General features: G+C 38.3%; 1 protein-coding gene and 1 long non-coding RNA gene across 9 annotated transcripts in view; one reads left to right on the forward strand and one right to left on the reverse strand.

The window, feature by feature from the left end:
• LOC115521366 overlaps positions 1 to 12,468 on the forward strand; it is a 160,372-nt gene that overhangs the window by 118,433 nt on the left and 29,471 nt on the right. The window contains exons 4-5 of one of the 2 annotated variants that reach the window (XR_003971042.1): positions 1,424 to 1,493; positions 2,596 to 2,737. The exons of the other annotated variant lie outside the window; for it this stretch is intronic. This is a non-coding gene — a long non-coding RNA (uncharacterized LOC115521366). Of the gene's footprint in view, positions 1 to 1,423; positions 1,494 to 2,595; positions 2,738 to 12,468 lie in introns of those variants that run through there. 2 annotated transcript variants of the gene reach the window in all.
• The window catches only part of PTGER3 (prostaglandin E receptor 3), a 190,661-nt gene that overhangs the window by 25,738 nt on the left and 152,455 nt on the right, over positions 1 to 12,468 (reverse strand). Inside the window, exon 3 of one of the 7 annotated variants that reach the window (XM_030326545.1) lies at positions 275 to 2,839. The exons of 4 other annotated variants lie outside the window; for them this stretch is intronic. In XM_030326545.1, the coding sequence (XP_030182405.1) occupies positions 2,627 to 2,839 (213 nt within the window). In that variant the 3' untranslated portion in view covers positions 275 to 2,626. Of the gene's footprint in view, positions 1 to 274; positions 2,840 to 12,468 lie in introns of those variants that run through there. 2 more of the 7 variants (XM_030326548.1, XM_030326547.1) reach the window with 2 other exon arrangements.

Consider the following 12,468-nt stretch of genomic DNA (forward strand, 5'->3'; position numbering starts at 1 on the left):
GCAGATGAGGAACTGAGGCTATGAGAAGTTAAGTGACTTGACAAAAATCATAGCAGAACTGAAACTTGTTGTGTGTATTTTCACGTTATTGAAATAAATTTTTGTGCCTAGAAAAGAGCTATTCAAGATTATTTTGGTGCAAAATTAGTATTCAATTAATTTGAAACCCTTGTTTTTCTTAAGCTTATATGCTAGTTTATAAATTGAATTAAGAAACTTATCAATCTAGCAAGTTTAATAATTTGAAGGAATACTTTACAACTTAATTAAATTCTTTGAATATCCAGCCACATTTATTAATGTGGTATATTTTTATTTCCTTTTAAGTACATTGTGTGACTTAACAATCTTTCCAATAACTTAATTAATTCTTATAAATCTAATAAATTAAGTTTTTAGATATGGTGAACTTCAGTTTCTCTTAAATGTTTCAAATGAAATTTCAATCTGAAATGTTAAGTCTAAGGCAATGAATCAATTACTCATTTTAACTTGGAATTATAAGATTTACCTCTTATTCTAATAGGTCTAATTTTCTTGAACAGTACAAATAATTAAACTTTGAAATAAGTACAGATTCCTAAAGACAAATATTTTAATGCTTTTATATTTTGGTTTTCTTATTCATAAAACAAAATTTTGCTATCATTAAAAGATAAGGACACAATGCTATCTCCCCATTAATTTTGATGTTACTTTCCTAAAGTAATTTTAGGAGATGCCTTCTCAATTTTCTGGGGTTTCTTAAATACCAGAATTATCAACAGGACATGACTGGACCCTTATCTGTTGGGACAATGTGTCTGTTGGGACACATTGAGATCTATTTACCTAAGTCAGTTCTCTCTGTGGTAGACAGCATTCCAAGATGACCTTTAAGATTTCTGCCCCCTAGTGTGCACAACCTGTATAACCACCTCCCCTTGGGTGTGGGTAGAATTTGTGAATATGAGGAGTTATTACTCTTACAATTGTTACATTACATGGCAAAAGGAATTTCCCAGATGTGACGAATTTCCAGATGGAATGAATTTAAGTTAATCAAAGGGGGGGAATTTCCCAGGCAGGTCTGATTTAATCAGGTGAGCCTCAAAAGAAGCCAGAAGCAGTGAGAGTACTCTCCTGCTGGCCTTGGAAGGGGACCTTCAAGTCTGAAAGGAGGTCATAGCCCTGGATGACACCTTGATGTCAGTCTTGATTTCAGTCTGATAAAACTCTGAGCAGAAGATCCAGCTAACCCACATCCAGAGTCCCCCTTAGGAACTGCCAGATAATAAATTTGTTTTGCTTTAACTTGCTAAGTTTGTGGTGATTTGTTAGAAATCAATTTAAAAAATGAATACATTCTCCAACAGGGGTGGTCTTACCACTTGTGTGCTTCAAGTTCAAGTTATACATACCTAAATCTTTTGTCCACTAACAGAGACCTGAATGCACCACCACCCCCAACTCCAGGCTGTTGTTCCTTGATAGGATTTTGCATCGTTTGCCAGGTGAGAGATTTAAATGTCTTCCCATGTATAAGAGCTTTGTCAAATATCTAAGTTCCTGTATATAGGAACTTGAAGGAGCTCCTCTCTGTTTGTTATATTCTTCCTGTATTTGGGTCATAACTCATCTAGACAGTATAATGACATCCCATTGAATTCTTTATATTTTTCATCATTTTGCCTAACTATTCCAGTGTCAGTTTCTGGAAAACACTAGAGCCCACATCTGATTCTAGAATCAGACTCCTTCTATTCTTCCCTTTAATAAGCAGGCATAAGCTAAGTTTTGATGAACAGTCTTGAGTGTTGAAATGATATTGGGATTCCTACTTTCCCTCGTCATTCTGAGAGCATTCCAAAATCTCTCTGGCTAGTGTTCGTGGGTTCTCTCTGCTTTCTCTAAAACACTAGTAATTATATTCTGACATCATCACTTACTTAGTCCCTCAAAAATGTATAATGAGCCTTCTCTCCAATGATCCTGAAATCCACTTGTGCATTTATTCATTAAGCTTTTCTCTTAACAGTACAATGATAGTTGACCATGATACATAATACTCTGAGACATACAAAGAATAAAAGATAACAATTCTTATTCCATAAGATTTTATGGTCTATTTGGAAACAAGATATGGATACAAAAAAATCAATAATTTTGCATACAAAATCATAAAGTTTAAGTGATACATGTTAAGTGACATGACTGGTAAAAATACTAAGTGGAGGTACAGATTAGAGTAAGTTAAAAAATGCAGAGCAAGTAGAATTTAAGTTCATTTATTCATTCAACAAGCATATATTTAGTGTCTCTGATGTGTCAGGTGCTATGTTAGGCACTGAGGGGCCAAGAATAAGGCACAGTCACCCTCTTCATCAAGCTAACATCATAGCTGAGAAAACAAAAGCATAAGAAAAGTATGAGGACACTATGAAAAACACTATTATGATGGTGTATACAATATGTAATGCAAAGGAAGTGGAGAGAGGGATTAGGCTGATGATAAAGATGGGTGGAAGTCAGTGGTGAGGGAGCCTTTCAAGAGGTGACATTTTCGTTGAGCCTTCTGGCAGAAATAACACTTGTCTTTTTGTTTAACCATTTCAGCCATGCCAAGAACTACCCCAAGCACTGTATACTAATGCTCATATAATCCTCCCAATGACTTCATTTGATCAAGGATATAACGGCAGTGTGGAGTAATTCCCAAAGATGACACAGAGGTCATTCGGTCACATCTCCTCCAGCACGGCTCCAATCTCCAATCAAAGCTATTCTCATCTCTCTCAGACTTTTGCAGACTCCGGTCTCTCTGCTGCTGCCATTGCCTTACACCTGGTCTCTTTGTGATCTTTCAAAAACACAAATCAGATAATGTCAGTGCTCTGAACAAACTTTCCAACAGCTTCCCGTCTCACTTGCATTAAAACCTAAGGTTCTTAGCACAGCTTTCAAGATCCTGCGTGATTTTGCCCTCAACTCCTGTGACATCATTACCTACCACTCTCTCCTGAATCCGTCATTCTACAGCCACCCTTCTCCCTCTTTGCTGCTCCTTGAATGCACCAAGAATGCTCCTTGCTGATCCCCCTGTCTGGGACACTGTCTCCCAGATATTGGCATGCCTCACTTCCAGACCTCAATTCAGGTCTCTGAACAAATGTCATCTTCTCAGAAAAGCCTTCCTGACCAGCTGTGGAAAACACAACGCACTCACCTCTCTGCTCCCACTTCACTCTGAATCCTTACCCTGCTTTATTTTTCACTGTGACACTAATCAGATATTTTCTGTCTTCATCAATGAGAATAACGTCCTTGAACTTTATACTCCTCTTTACTTTATCCCCAACATGCAACACAAAGCTGGCACTAGAGGCTCAGTAAGTGGTGCTGAATCTGTGTATTCATTAATAAATGAAGTGATTTGTCAATGGTCACATTCTGGGTGTGTGGCAGGGTCGGCCTTTGTCTAACTCTAGACTCCAAGTTCTTAAATACTTCTTACTACTGAGGAAGAAGGGGAAAAATACATTGACACTGGGGAAAGCTGCAGCATAGAGGATGTGAGAATGAGGGTGCTGATGTAAAACTAGGAAGATGGTTTGGGACAGATCGTGAAGGATTTGGAAGTCTTGGAAAAGAAGCTTATAATTTCCCCTGTAATCATGGAGAGGAGGCTTGCAGCATGGAGAGGAGGCTTGCACCCTCTAAATGTGAGTGGTGAGAGCTTGAGACCATCTGACCTGGGGAAAGGGCATTTATATACAATTTAATGACACTTCAGATCTCTTTTCATTTCCATGACAATTCTACAGAACACTGCACTCTCTAAGGGACTAAGTGGAGAATTTAGCAAATAGATTCCTTCCTAGTATTTTTCACACCTGGCCTGGTATAGACTTTTAAATGCTGAAGCTTTGAGTTATGGTTAGCTTTGATTCCTAGTCTCTTTTGGAGATCATTCTGCATATTATTAATCATAATTATTAGAATTATTTTTTATAAAAATGTGTATATGTTGTCCCTGTCTCTGTTGAGCAGCATCTTTTTATTTTTATTTCAGTATTATTTCTGTTTGTGTGTATATGGTGGGGTAGGCAAGGGGGGAGGTGAGTCTCAGGTTTCTGAATCCTACTTCCTGATATTTCTTTTGGCCAGAGAAATAATTGAAGTTGGCATCTTTTCAGTGCAATTCAAGCTTCTTTATATGATGGATTTTGTTTATTGCTCTTTGTACTTATTTTCCAATGAAGTCCTTAAATAATTTCTCTCTGTTTTTAAATTTCCAAAGTTTTGTTATCCTTTCTGTGGTACATTAGGAAATATAAAGCAGATTTTACAAATCTGTTTTACATGGGAGCTGCCTGATTTATGTCAGCTATCATTTTCTAGCTGGGTGGTTATGCTAGGTTTCATAATATGCCAAAGCTCATATTCAAATACAAACTATAGACCAGCATGTAAACAAGAGGCAGAGAAATATTTTTTTGTTTTTCCACTGAGCAACTCAAAATAAGGATGGGAAAAGACAGCTTCATATGGGTTTAATCCTGGCTGGAAAGCAATGAAGCAACAACTCTGTCTCTTTCGTTTTGGTGGTAATCAAAGCAAGCAAAGCTGTGGGTGTTGACTCTTTGAAAATCAGCGGAATTCTACCATGTATGCTTGCTAGTCTCACCCTGGCCTTTCTCCAAGCTGAGTAGAGAACAGCTCCAACAAGCACCCCCCCCCCGCCCCGACTGAGCAGAAAAAGCACCGCATGGTTTTTTTGTGGGAGATGCTGAAGAGGCATGAAATGCACCAGAGAGATAGTGTTTTTATGCTCTCAGGCAGATTCAAAGCTTCTGAAAAGCCACCATTCAAAGGATAAATAATAAACACCAAAGAGAACCACAGACAAGGGTAGTGAAGTTCAGGAACACATAAATGTATGTATCTATGTCGATCCTCATTTTTCAGTCAGCCTTCCAAGAATTAAACATCACCAGAGATGCTGGGAAAAGGACATGCAAATCTTCGGTAGTAAGAAAGTAGGCCTTGATTTGTGTAGTTGGGAATTTTTTTTCTTCTGATGGAAAGACATGGGACATAGCAGTGATGTTTACTTCATGCATTTGTGCAGATAAGAAAAAGATCCCTCTTCCTTAGAGATTCTTCTTCTCTCTGCCTGGCACCCTTGTGCTGTGAACGCCATGCAGTATGGTACTGCATATAGTTTGCAGCCATCGGAGACAGAGTGAGCCACAGCACATTGCAGGTTTGGGAGGTTTATTTGGAAAGTAAAATGCTTGAGAGCTGCTGAATTTATCTCGTGTTCAAAGAAGTCTTTCCCCTCTTTGATGCCATCTTCACTTAGATTTCCATGCTGCTGAACTACTGTAGCTAGATCTATGCTAAATAGCTCCTTTGCAACATGCAAATTAATGCTCCCAAATCTAAATCCAGTGCACCAAAAGAATTTCCACTTAAGGTTGTGCTCCATTTGTTGATTTATATTTATGTTCTGTTAATAATAAATATGATTATCTTATTTCTCTGTTGGAGAAGTTTAGTTTGAAGATGGAAAGGCAATTATTTTAATTTTTGTTTGTATATAAAGATTAACATATCTTGCATTCAGAAAAAATTAAATTACCACAAAAAATTAAGACAAGAATCATGATACCAGTTGAATAATATTTGAAATTAGGTGTTAAGATCAGGTTTCCATTCTAGGCAATATATAATTCTTTTTATAAAGTTTATGCTTGATAGTTTTTTCTTGCAGTGACAATCTATTAGATGATTCTTGATGTTATATCTTGATAAAAACTTGAGACAAGGGGCGCCTGGGTGGCACAGTCGGTTGAGCGTCCGACTTCAGCCAGGTCACGATCTCGCGGCCCGTGAGTTCGAGCCCCGCGTCGGGCTCTGGGCTGATGGCTCAGAGCCTGGAGCCTGTTTCTGATTCTGTGTCTCCCTCTCTCTCTGCCCCTCGCCCGTTCATGCTCTGTCTCTCTCTGTCCCAAAAATAAATAAACGTTGAAAAAAAAAATTAAAAAAAAAACAAACTTGAGACAAGAAGGAAAAATGTCAGATTACTAACTTCCTCTTGAAAGCCCCAGGTATCTGTGAGGACTCCTTCTTAGGCTCCTTCTCTTGGGTCAGTTTTCTTTCTTTACTTTTAGGAGTTACCTTCCATTTTACTTTATACCATAGCTCTTTTCCTTTCATTCCCAAATGTCACCTTTGGGACATTTGACCTTTACTGTGTGACTACTTGAAGTTGTATATTAAGCATGCATGAATTCTTCTTCACCTCTTTCAGAAACTTCATTTGGTGCTTCTATGTTATACCATTTCAATTCAGCTCAATTCAACAATTATTTCTTGATAGACTATTATGTACAGACACTAGACAAGGACTTTGGGGGACATCAAGTTGAAGGAAAGATAGACCTTGCACTCAGCATTCAATAGGCAATAGCAACAACAGTAATAACAACTGGCATTTAACTTTTATTCAGTGTAGTCCTAGAAGTCCTAGCCACAGCAGTCAGTCAAGAAAAAGAAATAAGAGGTATTCATATTGCAAAGTTAAACTGTCGCTATTTGTAGGTGACATGATACTATATGTAAAAAAAAAAGTCTTTTTTTAATTATTTTTAAAATGTATTTATTTTGAGAGAGAGAGAGAGAGAAAGTAGGGGAGGAGCAGAGAGAATCTCAAGCAGGCTCTGTGCTGTCGATGCAGAGCATGATGTGGAACTCAGTCCCACAAACCATGAGATCATGACCTGAGCTGAGATCAAGCACCAGATGCTTAATGAACTGAGCCACTCAAGTGCCCTGATACATAGGAAATCTTAACAATTCCACCAAAAAACTACTAGAAGTAATAAACAAAAACAGTAAAGTGGCAAGACGCAAAATTAATACCCAGGAATTGGTGGTGTTTCTATATACAAACAATGTCACAGAAAGAGAAATTTTAAAAACAACACTGTTAATAATTGCACCAAAAAGAATAAACTACCCAGTAATAAACTTAACCAAAGAGGTGAAAGACCTTGTACTCTGAAAACTATAAAATCCTAATGAAAGAAATTGAAGATGACACAAACAAATGGAAAGATATTCCATGCTGATGGACTGGAAGAATTAATATTACCAAAATGTCCATATTACCTAAAGCAGTCTACACATTTTTTTTTTTAATTTTTTTTTCAATGTTTATTTATTTTTGACAGAGAGAGACAGAGCATGAACGGGGGAGGGGCAGAGAGAGAGGGAGACACAGAATCGGAAACAGGCTCCAGGCTCTGAGCCATCAGCCCAGAGCCTGACGCCAGGCTCGAACTCACGGACCGCGAGATCGTGACCTGGCTGAAGTCGGACGCTTAACCGACTGCGCCACCCAGGCGCCCCCAGTCTACACATTTAATGCAATCCCTATCAAAGTACCAACATCATTTTTCACAAAACTGGAACAAATAATCATAAAATTTGTATGGAACTACAGAAAACTCCAGGTAGCCAAAGCAATCTTAAGAAAGAAGAACAAGTCTGGATATATCACAATCCCACATTTCAAGATATACTACAAATCTGTAGTAATCGAAACAGTATGGTACTGGCACAAAAATAGACACCTAGGTCAATGGAACAGGATAGACACCCCAGAGATAATGCACATATATAATGTCAATTAATCTATGACAAAGGAGGCAACAATATACAATGGGGGAAAGATAGTCTTTTCAACAAATTGTGTTGGGAAAGCTGGGCAGCTACATGCAAAAGAATAAAACTGGACAACTTTTAACAGCATACACAAAAAGCAACTCAAAATGGATTAAAGACCTAAACAAGAGACCTGAAATGATAAAAATCCTAGAAGAGAACCCATGCAGTAATTTCTTTGACAGCCATAGCACATTTTTCTAGATACATCTCCGGAGGCAAGGGAAACAAAAGCAAAAATAAACTATTGGGACTACATCAAAATAAAAGTTTTTGCACAGCAAAGGAAACCATAAACAAAACAAAAAAACAAACCACCAAATGGGAGAAAATATTTGAAAATGATATATCTGATAAGGGGTTAATACCCAAAATATATAAAGAACTTATACAACTCCACACTGCTGGATGTGAGTGATTCCATCTTATGCACCACATACATTCACAGGAGTTTTGTTCTATTTCTTTCCTACCTTAAACACAGTAAGCCCTCTTACTTTCTTCATATTTATTTGAATGCTATCCTCTCTGGAACCTGCTTCTTGGCCACAGTGACTTCTACTCATCTTGTAAAACTCACTTTTAGCTTCCCCAACCTGGGCTTTCCTAAAACATTCCCCCCTGGGGGAGCATTAAGTGGCTCATCTTTGGATTTCATCTACAACCAGCAAATCCAGTCACACAAAACTTACCCCATTCTTTTGTCTATTTCTGATCCTAGGCCATGAGCTGCTAACAGGCAGGGACTCTCATTTATCACTGATGATTGTTTAACAAAAGAATGAAGAAACAATAATCCAAAAATTATTCCTCTTTGATTTTGGAACGCATTTCCTGTATTCCAGTTTGCTATAAATACAATCACCCACAACTGGAGATATCACCTAAGGACTTACGGTTAAATATTGATAAAACAGCCAGAAACATTTCCATGAAATTTAAATGTTTAGCACCTCTAGTGCTGCTCTTTCCTTCACTCCTTGTTACTCTTTGTAGAGGTTCTCTCCTCTTCTCTAACTGATAAAGGCGAATCTTAAGAAATAAAACAAGCAAAAAAAAGCACCTCCAGTTTTAAAATGTGGGAACATCAAATGACAGCCTCAACTGCTTGACGGAATGAAAACAAGGTCAGTGTCTTATCCTTCCACAGTGGTTGCCCCCACCCCCAACGCCGAGCCAGAACTGTGCTCTCGAGCCATGCTGTTTGTTTTACAGCTTGCGGACTTGCACAAAATTCTTTTTCTCTAACAACAACAATCATAAAAATAGCATGGTCTTTTTTGCAACCTTACTCATAGCCTAAGGAAAGGAAGATTACAAAATTATGCCAGCATAAGAGCATCAGCTGAGATCCCAAAAGGTCCTAACAATACTTGGCAAATACTTTTTATAATTTGAAGAACTGAGTAAGAGAGGCATATGCTATGAGTCTTAGAAAAAGACATTTGAGGTTGCCCTTAAAAGTGGGAATGCAGCAAATCAACACAGTCTTTGCCGTGAAATTCTCACTCAACTGAGAAGGGCAAACCCGAAATAGGTCTGAGTCAGTTTTGAAAGGGCTTCCTCCAAGACAGAAATGCATTTCTTTACAATCATCCCATGAACAAGTATTATGGAGCACCTACTATACGATCTCTGGTATGAAATACCCAGAAGTGAGGTAGTAAAATGTGGAGTTTCAGGGGGAAAAAAGACTGGGGGCAGACAGACCTGTATTTCAGTCCCAGTTCTCTCACTTATTCGCTGTTGTTTTGAGGCTTGTTAGTGAGCCTCTCTTAACCTGTGCTTCCTTGTCTATAACATGCTGATAATAACCCTACCTCAGCTTTGTTCTGACGCTTAAACAAGATCGTGTATTCAGAGAGCTTAGCAAAGTGCCTGGCACCGAGTGGCGCTTAGTAAACGGTGGCTATCACCTGCTGACATGTATTTAACATGGCTGGTACCAAGCACAATCAATCTCAAATGAGAAGCATACAGAGAAAATCTGTTACAAGTGAAAGTACGTCTCTAGTCTTCATGTGCTCGTAAATTATACCAGGCCCTCCAAGGATAAACACAACCCTACTCTGTCCTCCGCCAGTAATTATAACCTCCATTAAAGCAAGAACATTTCTTCGTTTTCCTTTCTAGCTTTCTAGAAAGAAACCATTCCCACACCAAACCAAACACCATTCCCACAGCATATCTTGAAGTATATATTGAACAAGATTTCATCAATATCCTTTCTGCGGTTAGGTGATTGGCTCTTGGAAAGCAGAAACAAGGTCCACTATTCGTCTTTTTTTTTATGCTGTTACTACTGAGTACAAACTAGAGGGGAACTAAGGACAAAACAAGACAGCTCAGATTGGATCTAATTTACTAGCTCCATCCAAAAGTTCCCAGATCAATGTCCTAATGTAGCCTGAGGGAAGGTACCCATCATGTGCCAAATACCTTATGTTACCAAACCTAATTTTCATTCTAAGCCACATGAGGTAGATACACATTTCCCCATGGTATAGAGGAAGCCAAGGCTCAGAGCATTGAAGACTTTTCCAAAGCCAGGCAGCTAAGTAGGCAGCACCTCGATTTAATCTAGAAGAACCTGATGCTTTCTCCCACAGCACACAGCCTATTGATTCAGCAGTGACAGTGGTTTAAAGAATAATATCGGAACAGGGCCAACATGCTGTGCATGGAGTGTAGAATATTGGTCACTCTGCTAAGACAGCATCTTTTCTTGTGACACTGTTATTTCCTGATGAGGCTACCTCACCAGGACTTTCCCCAGCATCTGTCTTATCCTGGTAGGTGTCAAGATCATAGAGAGAAACCTTTTTTTTTTTTTTTTTTTTTTTTTTTTTCACTAAAATCCAGCTCCCTGAGTTCATATGTCAGTGTTCAGGCAGGAATGTGAAATGCCTTTTACATGACTAAAATCTCTTCCCTGAATAGTCAAGACTTTTCCATGAATGGATAGAATTTTATAATACAAGATGTTCAAATAGGTCAGGAAAAATTCCTTTGAAAACTACTGCCAAAATGAAATTCTCCAAATGTTCCGGTCGAAAGTACGTTTGCTGCTAGGAATACAAACAACAGAGAAAATTCATTTGTTGATAGCTTCCCTGATATTTTAATTATACTCTCCAAATTCTGGTTTTTTTTCCTCGATGTAACAATTTTATTCTCAAAATAAAAATGTTTAATCCACATGTAATAGTAAAATTAATGCATTATCTTTTTTCCTTGCTGTAAAATGAAATTAAAAATGCCAAGAAGCACATTTTGCTTCCAGCAGAATGGAAAGTAACCTTTTGAAGGGCCTGATAAATTTGATTTCTTATGTAGTTTTCTGATAATCATCAGTTTAACTCTGTTAAATACCAAGTGGCATTTTAAGCCTGCAAGTCTGCCAGAAAACTACATTGAATTCCCAGTGTCTAAAGTGACCTTGAATAGCTTAACACATTTCAGTATCTTTCTGGTTGTCTGATATGAGGCATATTTGGTTATTTTCATTGCCTTGTTGAAGGCAAACTTAATATGTCTTAAAAAAAATGTGTTACATAATTTGTTCAACCCATGGAGGAAAATTAGAATTTTTAAAAATACTGTGAATTTTTAAATTCCTGTGCCATTTGGTTGAAAGCTCACCTTTAAGCAAAAGAACATTAAGGTTACTCTGTTTTTTGAAATCTCTCCCTTGAAAGCCACTCCTATCCCCCTCAGAGATCTACTCATCTTTATGAGAGACTTATAGAATAGATGTTATTTTTTTTTTTAATTTTTTTTTTCAACTTTTTTTTTATTTATTTTTGGGACAGAGAGAGACAGAGCATGAACGGGGGAGGGGCAGAGAGAGAGGGAGACACAGAATCGGAAACAGGCTCCAGGCTCTGAGCCATCAGCCCAGAGCCCGACGCGGGGCTCGAACTCACGGACCGCGAGATCGTGACCTGGCTGAAGTCGGACGCTTAACCGACTGCGCCACCCAGGCGCCCCTAGATGTTATTTTTTTAAGGTATTATTTAATTATTTTGAGAGAGAGAGCATGCATGCATGAAGGTGGGGAAAGGGCAGAGAGAGAGGGAGAGAGAGAATCCCAAGCAGATTCTGCGTTGTCAGCCCAGAGCCCAACGTGGAGCCCAAACCTATGAACAGAGAGATCATGATCTGAGTCTAAATCAAGAGCCAGATGCTTAACCAACTGACTCACCCAGGTGCCCCTGGAGTAGATGTTATTAATTCCACTTTATAAATGATGAAAATGAGACTCAAAGAATGTACATATTGTGCCTCAGAAAATGTGACTGTAAAGGGGCAAAGGCAGGGCTCAAACCACTGGGTCTGATACCAGGTCCAATCTTTTAACCTGAAACATGACTTTCTTAGCATTCCCTTGTTTTTCTCTCCTTAAAGTTTCTCTCTTGATATTTTAACTTTGAATACTCCCTCAGCACCATAGTGAGAGGACAGAATTCTGACACAGATATGACAACTAGAAGACATGAATAAGTAATTTATAGGTCATGATCTTTACCTATCCTTTTTTTATTTTCTCAAAACTACTTGATAGTTGATAGTTCACCTTCTGTGTGTATAGGGCTTTCTGAGCAAGTCTTTTGCTGGGCATGAATAACAAAGCTAACAATCTAAGGTTAATGTGGTTAGTACCCTTTTCTTCTAAAGTTTATTTATTTATTTTGAAAGAGAGAGAGACAGAGCATCTGCAAGGGGAAGGGCAGAGAAAGAGGGAGAGAGAGAGAACCC

This window comes from Lynx canadensis, chromosome C1, assembly GCF_007474595.2.
Source record: "Lynx canadensis isolate LIC74 chromosome C1, mLynCan4.pri.v2, whole genome shotgun sequence".
Lineage (NCBI taxonomy): Eukaryota > Metazoa > Chordata > Mammalia > Carnivora > Felidae > Lynx > Lynx canadensis.